Source organism: Heterodontus francisci, chromosome 26, assembly GCF_036365525.1.
Source record: "Heterodontus francisci isolate sHetFra1 chromosome 26, sHetFra1.hap1, whole genome shotgun sequence".
Classification (NCBI taxonomy): Eukaryota; Metazoa; Chordata; class Chondrichthyes; order Heterodontiformes; family Heterodontidae; genus Heterodontus; species Heterodontus francisci.
This window is the reverse complement of record NC_090396.1, coordinates 62258992-62274186: the sequence shown is the minus strand read 5'-3', so window position 1 is coordinate 62274186 and position 15195 is coordinate 62258992. Positions and strand designations below refer to the sequence as shown.

The window sequence follows — 15195 nt, the reverse complement described above, 5'->3', positions numbered from 1 at the left end:
ACTAATTGGCACAAACTTAGTGAGCTCACCCTTTTATTTTACAAAGGGAAACAAGGATGTAGTTATAAGGTTGTGTTTTAAGACTATAGGGCTGACATGCAGAATTAGAATGATGGAGAGCAAACTGCATAGTATGGCATGTCTTATATATGATGAAAGGCTGCTTGATCAAGTACAAAATTATAAAAACTGTCCATTCTCCAGCACTAACATTTCCCACCTTGATGAATGGGGAAATTGATTTGACTGCAGAACAATATTCCAGTATGACATGACAAAGCCTACAAGTTTCTACTCTTACTGCGTGCAATATGATTTGCTGCCTGAGTACCATTATTTTGAACAAAGTATCTGGAGGCAGTGAACATGTCAGGTTGTGTGTGGATCTGAGTGATAACAAATCACGAGTCGCATTGGCAAGCACATACAAAGAAAACTGCATCAGCATTCAAACATGAGAGAGACAGGGCACTTTTACCAATATAAATTATTTATTAATCAATACAAGGTTTCCTACCTACACTGTACATGTACCTTTGCTGTACATGTATTATACATTGTAGGATTCTAACTACAATTTGAAAAAAGGTTTGTTTTTAAATCTTCTATACCAGTCACAGACACAAATTCATCTAAATATAATCTTACTTTGACACAACTATTTTAGTTCTGCACTGACAAAAGTTTTATTTGGGCAACAAGAACTATTGAGGGATGAAGTGTTGGGCAGAATTGAGCTAATTAAACTTCAGTCAAATATTTTCTCATGGGTTAACAGGGTATAATTGTCAGTCTAATGGGTAAAAGTTTGCTTGGATGGTAGCACAGATCAGGCCATATCACATCAGCCTGTTACACACCTCACCAGTTGTTCAATTCATTTGAAGTCAATGGAACTGACTGTCAGGCGAGGCGTATAACAGTCGGACTATATGGTGCCACCTACTTAGTGCTATTGCGAAAGACAAACTTTTACCCTTAAATATTTTTGTTAGTTGCACACATGGGAAGATTACCATGCCATGAATCACAACCTTTTACAAAGTGTTATCTACTTAATTATTCAACACCTCCTGGACAAGCACTGGGTAGCAGCATGCACCACACTACAATATGCACTAATACTGCATTCTTTGCAGTTCAATATTTTCTATGTAAAATTCGGAAAACCTTCCCATCTAGAGACAGCAGACAACACTATCTTTTTACAGGCCTGTGAATACTACTGGTAAAGAAGCTACAAAGAAAAAGACTAAAAGGAGACCTAGGGCAGAACTTCCACTTCCATATGAGGCCAAGTACAGAGGCAGGCGGGCGAACTCCCTGTGTTCATTTGAGAGTGTGGAGCTGTGCTTCCACTCCAATGGCCATATAAGTGGATAGTGTAACTTCACACCCTGCTCAGGCAACAGCTGAAATACTGTCAGGACCAGCCCAGTAACAAGGCAACTTATGTATATTCACTAACAGAAATGTCTTGTTAAAAAGCCTAAAAGATCACAACAAAATACTTGGTTATAATTTCCTACTTATAGTTATCAAAAAACTTGGTCAACATATTTGATGTTTTGCAACGTGCAAAGCAAATTGAGTTTGCAAAGTGTCGCCTATTCAAACGATCATTGCCCTGATATTCTCACACTTTCTTGCATTTGATCTTTAAGTGCAGAGGTTGGAGGAGCTGTTCTGAAAAATGACCCTAAAAGATACAGAGCCAGTGTACATACAAGGGTCTGTCTCTCATATGTTCAAACTGAATTTGGACAAAGACACACAAGATAATCCATATATTGTTTAGTGCATCAGCAACTGATTGGTTAATAGCCAAGCCAGTTAATAATATGGACACTGGCATGAACATCCTAAATCGATGTGTATGTTAGACGTTTTTTCTTACAAATGAAGTCTTGAGCTGTCACTTTTTCTAGTTTTATTGTCATTAAAATCAGAAAACTCATTATTTTGATTATGTCTCTGCAATTCACTGAAGGTTATGTTTTGGTAACTTTACATCACCTATTTATTCTTGCATTTCAAACATTGTATATTAGTTGAAGTAAACACCTGGACAATGATATAATCCATGGGTGTAAAAAAAAATACCTTTTATAGAAGGCCACAAATGGCCTCAATTTTTATTTCCACACCTCTTTGTAAATTATAAAGGTGGGTGGAATAGATCATTAATTATGTGATTTTGTGGTTCAGATAATAAACCACTGAAGTATCTCAACTGCTGAATTTTCTTTGTAATCGCTCCCATCTATCTCATATCATCTATGTAACAAAATATATAGTCCAAATTTGATTGCTAACAGACTCTAAATTGTTGAAAGACATAGGTAGGTAGGATTGTATATCAATGTTAAATATGTATAGATCAATCAAGGATTTTTGGAATGTCAGTAATGAGTGTGAGACGGCCCCTGTACCTTAAAGGACACATTTCAAGAAATGAGGGATTCCTTTTTTATAGGACAGCTTTATACTTTACTACATGCACTTTACTTACTGAGGTTGTTGTAGACACACCTCTTCCACAGAACAGAATCATTTTATTGCTTTAATCAATGATTGGTAAATTGGTTTAATGATAATGTGAAGGTAAAGGGAGTTATCAATCAGGTACTCTGAGGAACGTTTCTGGAGATTGGCCTGGAGGAGGAAGTCCCCTATTTCTTCAGTACTTTGATGGAAATCATATACGTGTTTTACATATGACCTGCCATCCTGCTTCACTTTTACTAGGATTGTTTTCTGAAAATTGACGCCTGCAAAGCTAACACTTTTAGTCGCTGGAGTGATTATTATCCTTGGCCTACCATCTTCAGGGTTGAAGGCCTGGACTGCTCCATAACCTGAATAAGAGTAAGAAGGCCTCACACTGACTGGCAGCCACCTTGGTGAAAACAGAGCATTCCAGGTGACCTTTTTGCTGGCATCATCATTACTAGGAGCGAGTTGGGTTTGGAAGCTTATGCTGCGATCATCTCGAGCTGGGTTATTGATCACCCAAAGGGAACCCCAGGAACCAGACAAATAATTTCTTGGTATAAATAGGCTACAATTGACATCAAAATATTTGGCAAACACCAGGGGAGTGGTAGAATGAAACTGGAAAGCAAGGAAAAATAATTTGTGGACCGAACTATAATATTCGCTCATGACGGAGGACTGCTTCTGAATGTGGAACAGGTGTTGGGGGCTGATCATAGTGTAACGAATTAATTTGAGAACAGTCTCGGCTACCGTGACATCGGGCTGGTTTTCCATTATCCACTCTTCGACTCCATAGTAAATCTCCAGTTCGTTTTCCACAACCAGATCAGAGCGTTGCAGCAAGGAGATCATCAGGTCGTCACTAATGGTTTGCCACTCTTTGCTGTGAATGACAGTGGACATATTCCAAGCCAGAAACCGCTTGCAACTTTCCTGCAGGCCTTCGTCTCCTATTCTGAGCGAGTAGTGGTACCAGCTGACCACATGACCTCGGGGAGAAGCTCTGGCGAGTTGTTGGCTCATGTACTCAGTAATGCCTTGCTGTAGGGCAGTAACATGGTACTTGCAGGCTAATTTATGCAGAGGAACGACTTGATTCAAAAGGATGGTGACTTCACCACAGTACAAGTATCTGGAAAACAAAGCAGAGTTTTCCTGTTACATTTTTTTGTATTTTATATATTTACACTAAACTGTAGTGCCACAAATAAAACTTAGTGACTATTTTCAGAACTGTATTTTACTGCTTCTATTTGCCTTTCACATAGTTAATGTAAATCCAGATTTAGACATGAGAAACAATTACATTCTGATGAATGTTTCCCTTCATGACTTAAACACTCAAGGAAAATACACTGTTACAGGTTTATGGCTGCAACCTTCAGCTCTGTAGAACCGCAAGTGCTGGGGCTAAAGAAGCCCGAAACTCAAAAAGTGTCGGCCAGAATGCTTCCAGCCACTTCCGTAGCAGCTCACTTGGTGCATCCTGAATGTGTGTATTAACTAATGGCATAAAGTGTAACAGTTTCCATTTGTAGTTTTTGAAATTTACCATCAAAAAAAGTTGGTCCAATCCACATTTGCGCTTACATTTAGTGACACACTTAGTGATTTTTTTTGTATTGTTAAGATGTTAATGATTGATTTAGGAGGTGTCTCAGATAATATGAAAGGGCATGGGGTCGGAGAATTGGTGACAGTGGGGGGAAGTCAGTGTGGGTGGGAGGGGGTGAAATCAGTGTCCAGGAAAGTGAAGCGGACTGTGTTCTTTTAATAAAAGCAAAATACTGCGGATGCTGGAAATCTGAAATAAAAACAAGAAATGCTGGAACCACTCAGCAGGTCTGGCAGCATCTGTGGAAAGAGAAGCAGAGTTAACGTTTCGGGTCAGTGACCCTTCTTCGGAACTGACAAATATTAGAAAAGTCACAGGTTATAAGCAAGTGAGGTGGGGGTGGGGCAAGAGATAACAAAGGAGGTCTAGATTGGACCAGGCCACATAGCTGTCGGCGAGACATTGGTCGTCTCAATTTCTCTGCCCCCCTCACTCACTCTAACCTGTCCCCCTCTGAACTTGAGGCACTCTGTTCTCTCAGGTCTAACCCTGACATGGTCATCAAACCTGCAGACAAGGGTGGTGCTGTTGTTGTATGGCGTACCGACCTCTACCTTGCAGAAGCTCAACGCCAACTCACAGACACCTCTTCCTACCTCCCTCTGGACCATGACCCCACCACCAAACATCAAGCCACCGTCCAAAGGACTGTCACTGACCTCATCTCCTCTGGAGATCTTCCCTCTACAGCTTCCAACCTCATAGTCCCACAACCCCGGACAGCCCGCTTCTACCTCCTTCCCAAAATCCACAAACGGGACTGTCCCGGCAGACCCATTGTGTCAGCCTGCTCCTGCCCCACTGAACTTATTTCTTCCTATCTCGACTCTATCTTTTCTCCGCTGGTCCAGTCTCTTCCCACCTACATCCGTGACTCTTCTGACGCCCTACGTCATTTTGACAATTTCCAGTTTCCTGGTCCCAACCGCCTCCTCTTCACTATGGACGTCCAATCGCTCTACACCTCCATCCCCCACCAGGATGGTTTGAGGGCTCTCCGCTTCTTCCTGGAACAGAGGCCCAACCAGTCCCCATCCACCACCACCCTCCTCCGCCTGGCTGAACTTGTTCTCACATTGAACAACTTCTCCTTCAACTCCACGCACTTCCTTCAAGTAAAAGGTGTCGCTTTGGGTACCCGCATGGGTCCTAGTTATGCCTGTCTTTTTGTGGGATATGTCGAGCATTCTTTGTTCCAGTCCTACTCAGGCCCCCTCCCCCAACTCTTTTTCCGGTACATTGATCACTGTATCAGTGCCGTTTCCTGCTCCCGCCCCGAACTAGAAAACTTTATCAACTTTGCTTCCAATTTCCACCCTTCTCTCACCTTTACATGGTCCATCTCCGACACTTCCCTTCCCTTCCTCGACTTCTCTGTCTCCATCTCTGGGGATAGGTTGTCTACCAATATCCATTATAAGCCCACCGACTCCCACAGCCACCTCGACTACACTTCTTCACACCCTACCTCCTGTAAGGACTCCATTCCATTCTCCCAGTTTCTCCATCTCCGACGCATCTGCTCTGATGATGCTACCTTCCATGACGGTGCTTCTGATATGACCTCCTTTTTCCTCAACCGAGGATTTCCCCCCACTGTGGTTGACAGGGCCCTCAACCGTGTTCGACCCATTCCCCGCACCTCTAACCTCACCCCTTCCCCTCCCTCCCAGAACCGTGACAGGGTTCCCTTTGTCCTCACTTTTCACCCCACCAGCCTCCATATCCAAAGGATCATCCTCCGCCATTTCCGCCACCTCCAGCGTGATGCCACTACCAGTCGCATCTTCTCCTCCCTTCCCCTGTCAGCATTCCGAAGGGATCATTCCCTCTGCGACACCCTGGTCCACTCCTCCATTCCCCCCACCACCTCGTCCCCGTCCCACGGCACCTTCCCCTGCAATCGCAGGAGTTGTAATACCTGCCCATTTACCTCCTCTCTCCTCACTATCCCAGGCCCCAAACACTCCTTTCAGGTGAAGCAGCGATTTACTTGTACTTCTTTCAATGTAGTATACTGTATTCGCTGCTCACAATGTGGTTTCCTCTACATTGGGGAGACCAAGCGCAGACTGGGTGACCGCTTTGCGGAACATCTCCGCTCAGTCCGCAAGCAGGACCCTGAGCTTCCAGTTGCTTGCCATTTCAACACTGCCCCCTGCTCTCATGCTCACATCTCTGTCCTGGGATTGCTGCAGTGTTCCAGTGAACATCAATGCAAGCTCGAGGAACAGCATCTCATCTACTGATTAGGCACACTATAGCCTGCCGGACTGAACATTGAGTTCAATAATTTCAGAGCATGACAGCCCCCCATTTTACTTTCATTTTTAGTTATTTTTTTCTTCCTTTTTTTTACATTCTTTTTTACATTTTTTACAATCTTTTTTTTGCATTTATTTCATTTCATCTTAGTTTATTCAGTTTGCTTGCCCACTGTTTTTTTTCAGGTTTGCACTTGCTGCTGTTCAATATTCAGTGTATTAACACCTAATCTGTACTAATGCTTTGTCTTTCAGCACACCATTAACATATTGTTTGCCTTTGCTCCGTGACCTTTTGGTCAGCTATGTGGCCTGGTCCAATCTAGACCTTCTTTGTTATCTCTTGCCCCACCCCCACCTCACTTGCTTATAATCTGTGACTTTTCTAATATTTGTCAGTTCCGAAGAAGGGTCACTGACCCGAAACGTTAACTCTGCTTCTCTTTCCACAGATGCTGTCCGTGTTCTTTTAATATGGGGTCGAGAGGATCACTCCTGCTCCTCCCAGCTCCACATTCAGCTAACTATAGGGGGTCTTCCTGTCAGTTAGTGTCATGTTGTGCTGTGCGAGCTCAGCACATGGCGAGTGAAACTGAATTTTCGTTTGAAAATCTACAACGGGCTCTGCAAGTAGTGCAGGACCCTTACTGCATTACTCTTCACTTTCAATATTCCTGGTATGCACTCCTCATATGGCGGGTGGTGCACTTCCAGCTAGGAAATAGCTGCACACTTCCTGTCTACCATATTGCAGCTTAGCCAGTTGGTTAGCACCCAAATGCTAGGCACTCCACTGCCCAATTTATAGGCCTGTAACTTTCAATGCACCATTCACTTGGTTCTGGCGAGTCCAAAACCCGTTAGAAAATTCACAGTGGATAAAATACTTGTTCGTTCTGGTTATATTTCAATACAGAATCACAGGGATACCTCAACCGAATTTACCCACCTGAGCAACTTCTCGAAAAGGGCAGCACATTCAGATGTTTCCCGTAAAATGAGTGTAGTAACACTTTGATTCAGCAAGAGGTCCTCAAAGACCTCGCTCTGCAGGATGAGAAGGAGATGATGAGTGTGGAACACCTTGACTTCATCCGAATTACCTGTGTAGACTTTCAACATGATGTCGCTGGAGTTGGAATTATGCAACAGGTCTTGGAGGTGATCAATGAGGATTGAAGAGTGATTAATTGTTGCCACGGAGTTATCTTCATTTAAATCTATTTTCTGAGCTATGAAGAAAAGGACAACAATGAAAAAGTTAATCCTTTTTTAAATGATTAACAAATTCTGCAAATTTGCTTTTATCATTATGTTATTTCATTCAATTTTTGAATAATGAGAGAACCAAACCACACGTAAACACACACACACTCAAATCATTTCCCACAGGAATAGTTGTGTGAGAACAATATACATAATTAGTCAGGATGTTCTTAGATTTCTTTTAACAGTTTCTACCATTTGCTACTGAATGTCTCTTTGAACTATCCATCATGAAATACAAAAGAGAATGATTTATATGTAAATTAAAAATACATTCTACCGATTTATGAAAATAGTTTTGTTGAGCACAAGAATCTTTAATCAGAGTAAGATCACTGGAGATTCTTGTTTACCATTGGTCCTTTCATACTGGACTGACCTCAGTCACCTAATCAATTGTTTATTTTTAAGAAAATCAGGGGGCAGGTTGTTCAACCTTGCCCGTCTAAGAGCGAAGTCCAAAGTACGGAAAGTCCTCATCAGAGAACTCCTCTTTGCTGACGATGCTGCTTTAACATCTCACACTGAAGAATGTCTGCAGAGTCTCATCGACAGGTTTGCGTCTGCCTGCAATGAATTTGGCCTAACCATCAGCCTCAAGAAAACGAACATCATGGGGCAGGATGTCAGAAATGCTCCATCCATCAATATTGGCGACCACGCTCTGGAAGTGGTTCAAGAGTTCACCTACCTAGGCTCAACTATCACCAGTAACCTGTCTCTAGATGCAGAAATCAACAAGCGCATGGGTAAGGCTTCCACTGCTATGTCCAGACTGGCCAAGAGAGTGTGGGAAAATGGCGCACTGACACGGAACACAAAAGTCCGAGTGTATCAGGCCTGTGTCCTCAGTACCTTGCTCTACGGCAGCGAGGCCTGGACAACGTATGCCAGCCAAGAGCGACGTCTCAATTCATTCCATCTTCGCTGCCTTCGGAGAATACTTGGCATCAGGTGGCAGGACTATATCTCCAACACAGAAGTCCTTGAAGCGGCCAACACCCCCAGCTTATACACACTACTGAGTCAGCGGCGCTTGAGATGGCTTGGCCATGTGAGCCGCATGGAAGATGGCAGGATCCCCAAAGACACATTGTACAGCGAGCTCGCCACTGGTATCAGACCCACCGGCCGTCCATGTCTCCGTTATAAAGACGTCTGCAAACGCGACATGAAATCGTGTGACATTGATCACAAGTCGTGGGAGTCAGTTGCCAGCATTCGCCAGAGCTGGCGGGCAGCCATAAAGACAGGGCTAAATTGTGGCGAGTCGAAGAGACTTAGTAGTTGGCAGGAAAAAAGACAGAGGTGCAAGGGGAGAGCCAACTGTGCAACAGCCCCAACAAACAAATTTCTCTGCAGCACCTGTGGAAGAGCCTGTCACTCCAGAATTGGCCTTTATAGCCACTCCAGGCGCTGCTTCACAAACCACTGACCACCTCCAGGCGCATATCCATTGTCTCTCGAGATAAGGAGGCCCAAAAGAAGAAAAAAAAAGAAAAAAAAAAGAAAAAAAAAAAAAAAAGAAAAATCTATATTTCCACAATCTGTTTAAAAATCAGTTGTTTACTGTCATAACTAAAGATGCAGTAATAGAGCTAAGATATACAGAACTTGCTTACAGTTAAAGTAATCTAAGTAAAGTAAAGTAAATCTTCCAAACCCGCGACCTCTACCAACTAGAAGGACAAGAGCAGCAGATGCATGGGAACACCACCACCTGCAAGTTCCCCTCCAAGTCACACACCATCCTGACTTGGAACTATATCGCCGTTCCTTCACTGTCGCCGGGTCAAAATCCTGGAACTCCCTTCCTAACAGCACTGTGGGTGTACGTACCCCACATGGACTGCAGCGATTCAAGAAGGCAGCTCACCATCACCTTCTCAAGGGCAATTAGGGATGGGCAATAAATGCTGGCCTGGCCAGAGACGCCCACATCCCGTGAATGAATAAAAAAAAAATATTTTACATAGGGTCAAATGCTTCAATTTTTGGCACAGAAGCCTTAATTTAAGCAGACCTGTTAAAACATCAGTGTAGGTTTTATGCTCCTGGTGCACATTTGAGCAGAGAGGTCAATAGGAGCTACAGCACCTTCAGTCCATTAAAGCTACATCAAGGAGCATAAGTTCATAAAATCACCCCCGACTGACTTCACATGGAAATCGGTTCAAGGTCAAAACAAATTGAAAGGCATTCTCTTCATGGCTTCTAGAATTCTTCAGTAGAATGTATTTGGGGAGTTTCAATCTAGTTCCCAGCAGATGCAATTTAATAGCAAGAAACTGTCCATTAAAGCACAGCAATTAGGGAATCTCATCTCCCAAGGCACTTAGTGGCTTGGTGAGGGAATTGGATTTATTTTTAAACATGCAGGGCTATGAATAAAGAGCAGGGAGTGGGACTAATTGGATAGCTCTTTCAAAGCACGATGTGCCTTCTCTGCTTCAGGATTCTACGACTAATGTAGAGAATGGATTCGGAATATGAGTAGTGATTGGTCAAAGGTGAAAGTCCAGATCAGTTGCTCTACCTGACCTGAGGATTCTTAGTGTTAATATTGAGCAAAAAAAAAAAATTGTCAGGGAAAATGATAGCTTAATGCGTGCAGACAGCAGTTGAGTGAGAAGCTATTACACTCCCATTGGTGCTGAGTTTAAATCCTGTTCGGGGCAGACTGTTAAAAATTAATTGATCTGAAGGGATATGTTTGAATTGATATAAGTCTGAGCACCTGGGGAATTTAAATAGTTCGTGAGCATTTTGGCTCTTCCAGTATCTTCTGGCAACATCTTTTAGCTTTTGGACTGTTTCAGAAAATCTGGCTCATTTGTACTGCTCTTGCCACATTGTGGGTTGAATCAGCAATGTTATGCTCATTTGAATATCCAAGGAAACCCTTACAGAAGCACATCATGGACTTGAATAGATTCAAACTCATTTGCATTGAAAACTGATTACACATCAGCCCCACATTTAGCTGAGAAATGCCTTTTACGTAAAGCAACACGACGATTGAGATTTCTGTTGTGATCAATAGCAGAACACTTGGCAAAGTAAGTACTTAATAAGCTGCAAGAAAAGAACAATTTAAATCCATTTAACTTTTGAGATGCAAAATAGGAGGATTTGAACTGACTTTCAAGTGATTTGGTTCTCATTTCTTTGCTGCCCACATTTCAGCTTTTCAATCAGTATATCATTGTATGGCATGTTGAAGAATGAGCATATTATTACTTAGCAGCATCAGCAATGTCTAATTAATCCCTTTGAGCCTATTCCAATCCATATATTTCAAATATAATGTGGCGGAAGTAGCATTGCCTAGAGCCCTGAAACAATTCTTACAGATCATGCTTACTAATGTGTTGCAGGGACTTACTTTAGTTTTTGTTCCTCTATATCTATAAGCAGATAGGATTCTCTTCCTCTCAATCTCAGCATCTGAGAGATAGCTAAACTGAGACACCCAACTTAGTAAATGCATGTTGTTCTTGATTAATTTCTATATGCAATAAATTTGGTGATATTAAGAAAAACACAAAACAAAAAAAGGTTACAATCGTTACTTTATTCAAGTGGTTCTAACTATGTTAATTATAGTTGCTTTCAAGTGTAAAGTCATACTTGTGGATTTGAGCAGCAGCAGGATGCTTAGTTGAAGTAGACCGGCTACATATTGGGTGGCCAGAACTTTGCTGAAGATGCTAAGGACATTCAATTGGTTCTGCAGTGGGGTATGTAAAGGCTGTCCCAACCCCTGGAACTCTGACTACCAATGTTTGGCAAGCCACAGTAACACGTACAGGAGGTCTGTGCTGACACATGGTATTCATCATGGAGACATATTAGTAGGTCAAACCAGCTCCCCCTACTGCACAGTGTTGAAAATTGTTTCACATCCTGTCGACTATCTGCTGTTTATTATAAATCAAAACCAAAAAAACTCAGTAGGTCAGACAGCATCGGTGGAGGGAGAAATGAAGTCTTCAGCCTGAGTCATTGGCCCCAATATTGTCAGGGGCAAGTTTAGTAAGGGGTGAGAGTGGGAGTGGGGTTAGGGAGGGAGTGCTAGGGTGGAGTTTCAGGACTCCACTGCATTCAACATTCCTCTTTGACAGGATCCCTGTCATGACGCCAACCAGAATGACAGGTTTGGCTTCCAGTCAGGTGAGAAGCACTCCGGAGCAGGCTGCAGCCAGAGATGACAGTGCCTGTCCCCAAGAGAGGGTCTAATCCCTGACCCTGGGGGTTTGGATCTGATCCGGGATTACTGATGGATTGGGGCTCCAATTAGGTCCCAGGGAATGAGATAAGCTTGGGGGTGCTAAGCAGAATCACTCCTGTTCCTTCTGGCTTACAAGCAGTTCTGTAGAAGCACTTAGCTTTGCCTCCTCTCTTGAGCTGCCAGGTTCCCTAAGGCCTGGAAAAAACGCAGCCGGCCAGGGTTAAACCTGTAAATCAGGTTAAATGTGAGGTTCCCAGCCTCATTATATAATTTAAATAGCCAGCCAACTACCTGGAAGTGGGTTGGCTACCTGCCCAGCCCACCTCCATTTAACCCGGAAGTGGGTGTGCTGGGGTTGGTTTCTGAGATATTAAAAATTTTGCTATCTCACCTGACCCCAACCCACCTGTTTTTGGGGCTAAAGTTATCCCCATTAACTCTGTTTCTCTCTCCACAGATGCTGTCTGACCTGCTGAGTATTTTCAGCATTTTCTGTTTTTATTTCAGAATTCCTGCATCCGCAGTATTTTGCTTTCATTCTTCTGCTGTTTATTGATGCCCACAAAGGCATGCCACAATGGCAGTGCCCTATTTCAGAAATCACTCCAGCACAGACTCACTTCTAGCCCAGGGAGATGATCTCCTGACTGCCATCTTATGCCTCAATGTATTCCAAGAAGTCACTTCTGGGGAAGGAATACTGGAAGAACCGTTATGATTTTCATCATCAACATTACTGTCGTTTTTGTTTGCCAATTTGGTGCTCTTTTCCTCCTCGACCAGAGGAGATTCCCATACTATTGTTTCGTCTGACATTGCGGGGATGTCAACATTATCGTTCTGTGTAGGAATTTCGCTGCTGGTTTCTGATTGGAAAGTGAATACTCCTAGTGATTTGCTGGAACCTACAGAAAACATGGAGAAATCCTTGAAAAAGTGAAATCTGACTTATGGCAATATTATTCAAAGATTTACAAGAAACAATGATGTTGCCTTGAGCTGAGAATTTATCTTTGCAGTTGTGAGCCCATCTTCTACATTCAGTAATTTGCTTTCTGGCCTCAGCTACCCTATAATGGAACAGGATAGGGCTCATGTGCACACTTAAACCAATACTTTTATGTATTAGGTTAAACTCTGTATTGTATCTATGCTTGCAGTTTGAGCCCATTACATATCATTTACATTTAACAGCTTTTAATACTAAAGACACCTGCAGTTGTGATGGTTCAGAACCATATTTGGGCAAACAATAAGGGTAATCTCAACCAAAAGCAACATCAGATAATGAAGCCGGACTTACCTTCATGAGTTCCTCCACATGAGTTCCTTTCTTACCTACTTCACTATTTTCTAAACCAAATTTGATTCCTGCAGTGATGAGTTGGCTGGATAGCCCCTTAGTCTGTGGCAGCTGTTCATCAATGCCTTGACCATCACTGGCAACTTATCGCTATCCATAACCTTACATCAATTCATAGCCTGGTATTTCTTCCCAGGCAAGTTCCTTGCAAAGCCTCCAACTTGTCTAGTGTTTGAATGGATGCCCCTTGTTGTCAGACTTCTTTATTTTTTTTTGTGTCTTAAGAAAAGCAAATCTTTGTACATTTATATGAAAAAGTTGAACTATTTACCCTCCCTTCCCTGCCATGACAATGACCCATTTCTGGCATCCATCGATCTCCTCCCTACTGGACATTTCTGCATCTGTTTTGCAGTTTGTACTCTATCCACAGTTAGTTTCTTGAGTTAGTTTTAAAAAATATACCTCAAGATAACAGGAATCTGACCTTTGAAAAGTATAATAAATGGGAAAAGTGTTCACAGTACAAAATCAAAAGTAGACTAACTCTACAGTCATCTGCAGATTCTCAAATAGATATGCCCATCTATTTCTTTGGGCGACATATGGACAGAAAAGCAATTAACAGAACATTGGAACCAAAGTTAGATAATCTCATGTAAGAACACACTCTTCACCAGCTATGGCATGGTTTTATATATCAGAGAGTCAAAGACAGTACAAAGGTAGAATATTTGATGTACTACATGCATTCTTAAAATTGTTACCCTTTTACAGCCCAACACTGTCCTAACTGGTTTAGACGTCCACCAGCACATCTGGTTGGACCACTTAAAACTCTATTGTTTCACCTAGAATGCAAAGATAACCTCCGTCTTCTTTTCTCTATTGTAAACTATCTTCATAATACCCTCTTCCCTGTCCCCTCCACTCTCAGCAAGTGTGAGGAGCTCATGGACTGCTTTGTCACTAAGACCGAGACCATCCATTCAACTGCTTCTGCTGCGTCCCTCCCTTTCACTAGCCCATCTGGCCAAACTTCCTATAATGTTCCCCCGGCCCTAGCCCTGAACTTGTATCTTTCTTTAGTTTCTCTCCTCATGCCCTCTCCGAGCTCATCTTCTTCATGTGACCACTACCCCTACCCCACCCCCCCCCCCAGCTCCCTCTGCTGACCGCCACCCGCCCCCCACCCCTCCACCCCCAACTTCCCCTCCTGTGCTCAAGGTTAGCTGATATTGTAAACGGTTCCTTTACTTCAGGTGTTGCCCCTCTCTCCTTTAAATTTGCTGTCATCACCCCTCGCCTCAAAAATAGCAAGCAACCAGAAGCTCAGGATCATGCTTGCAGACCAAGCAGAGGTGTTCCACAAAGCGATCACCCAATCATCGCCATGTTCTCATGCCCAAATTTCTGTCCTCAGCCTGCAGCAGTGTTCCAGTGAAAATCAATGCAAGCTCGAGGAGCAGCACCTCATCTTCCAATTAGGCACTCTACAGCCTTTTGGACTCAATATTGAGTTCAATAATTTCAGACCATGAGCCTCATTATTTTTTGTTTATTTATTATTTTTAGTTTTATTTTATTTATTTATTATATTTTCATATATATGTTTTATTCTTTTTAAATTATTTATTTTAATCATGTGCTAGTCATAAACTTATTTTTCCTGTTTTGCTTTCGTACAGAGCTGTTCGTTATTCTGCCATGAGCACCCTCTCTGGCCTCATGCTTTGTCTTTCGCTACAACTATTTAGTACTCCATTTGCATTCTATTCTATGCCATCTCTGTCATTTAATCTCTCCCCCTCCCTGCATCCTATCACAGTCCTTCCTTCTTGTTCTTCTTCCCCACTCCCCCCTTTCACTTGCTCAAAGACTGTTACATTTCTAACTTTTGCCAGTTCTGATGAAAGATGTTACGACCAGGTGAGGAAGGGGGCTCAGGCTCCCCTCTTGCCCCTTCTCGGGTTTGGCAGTAACAGGGTTTATATTTTAAAACAAGTGATTTTAGCTT

General features: G+C 42.7%; 1 protein-coding gene across 1 annotated transcript in view; it reads right to left on the bottom strand.

Moving 5' to 3' along the window:
• Positions 1-594: 594 nt before the first annotated feature.
• Positions 595-15195, bottom strand: part of LOC137384397 (BTB/POZ domain-containing protein 17-like) — a 204725-nt gene continuing 190124 nt past the window's right edge. Inside the window, exons 3-5 of the mRNA XM_068058376.1 lie at positions 12496-12780; positions 7328-7610; positions 595-3631 (exon numbers count right to left, since the gene is read on the bottom strand). Of these exons, the coding sequence (XP_067914477.1) occupies positions 2551-3631; positions 7328-7610; positions 12496-12780 (1649 nt within the window). The 3' untranslated portion in view covers positions 595-2550. The remainder of the gene's footprint in view (positions 3632-7327; positions 7611-12495; positions 12781-15195) is intronic.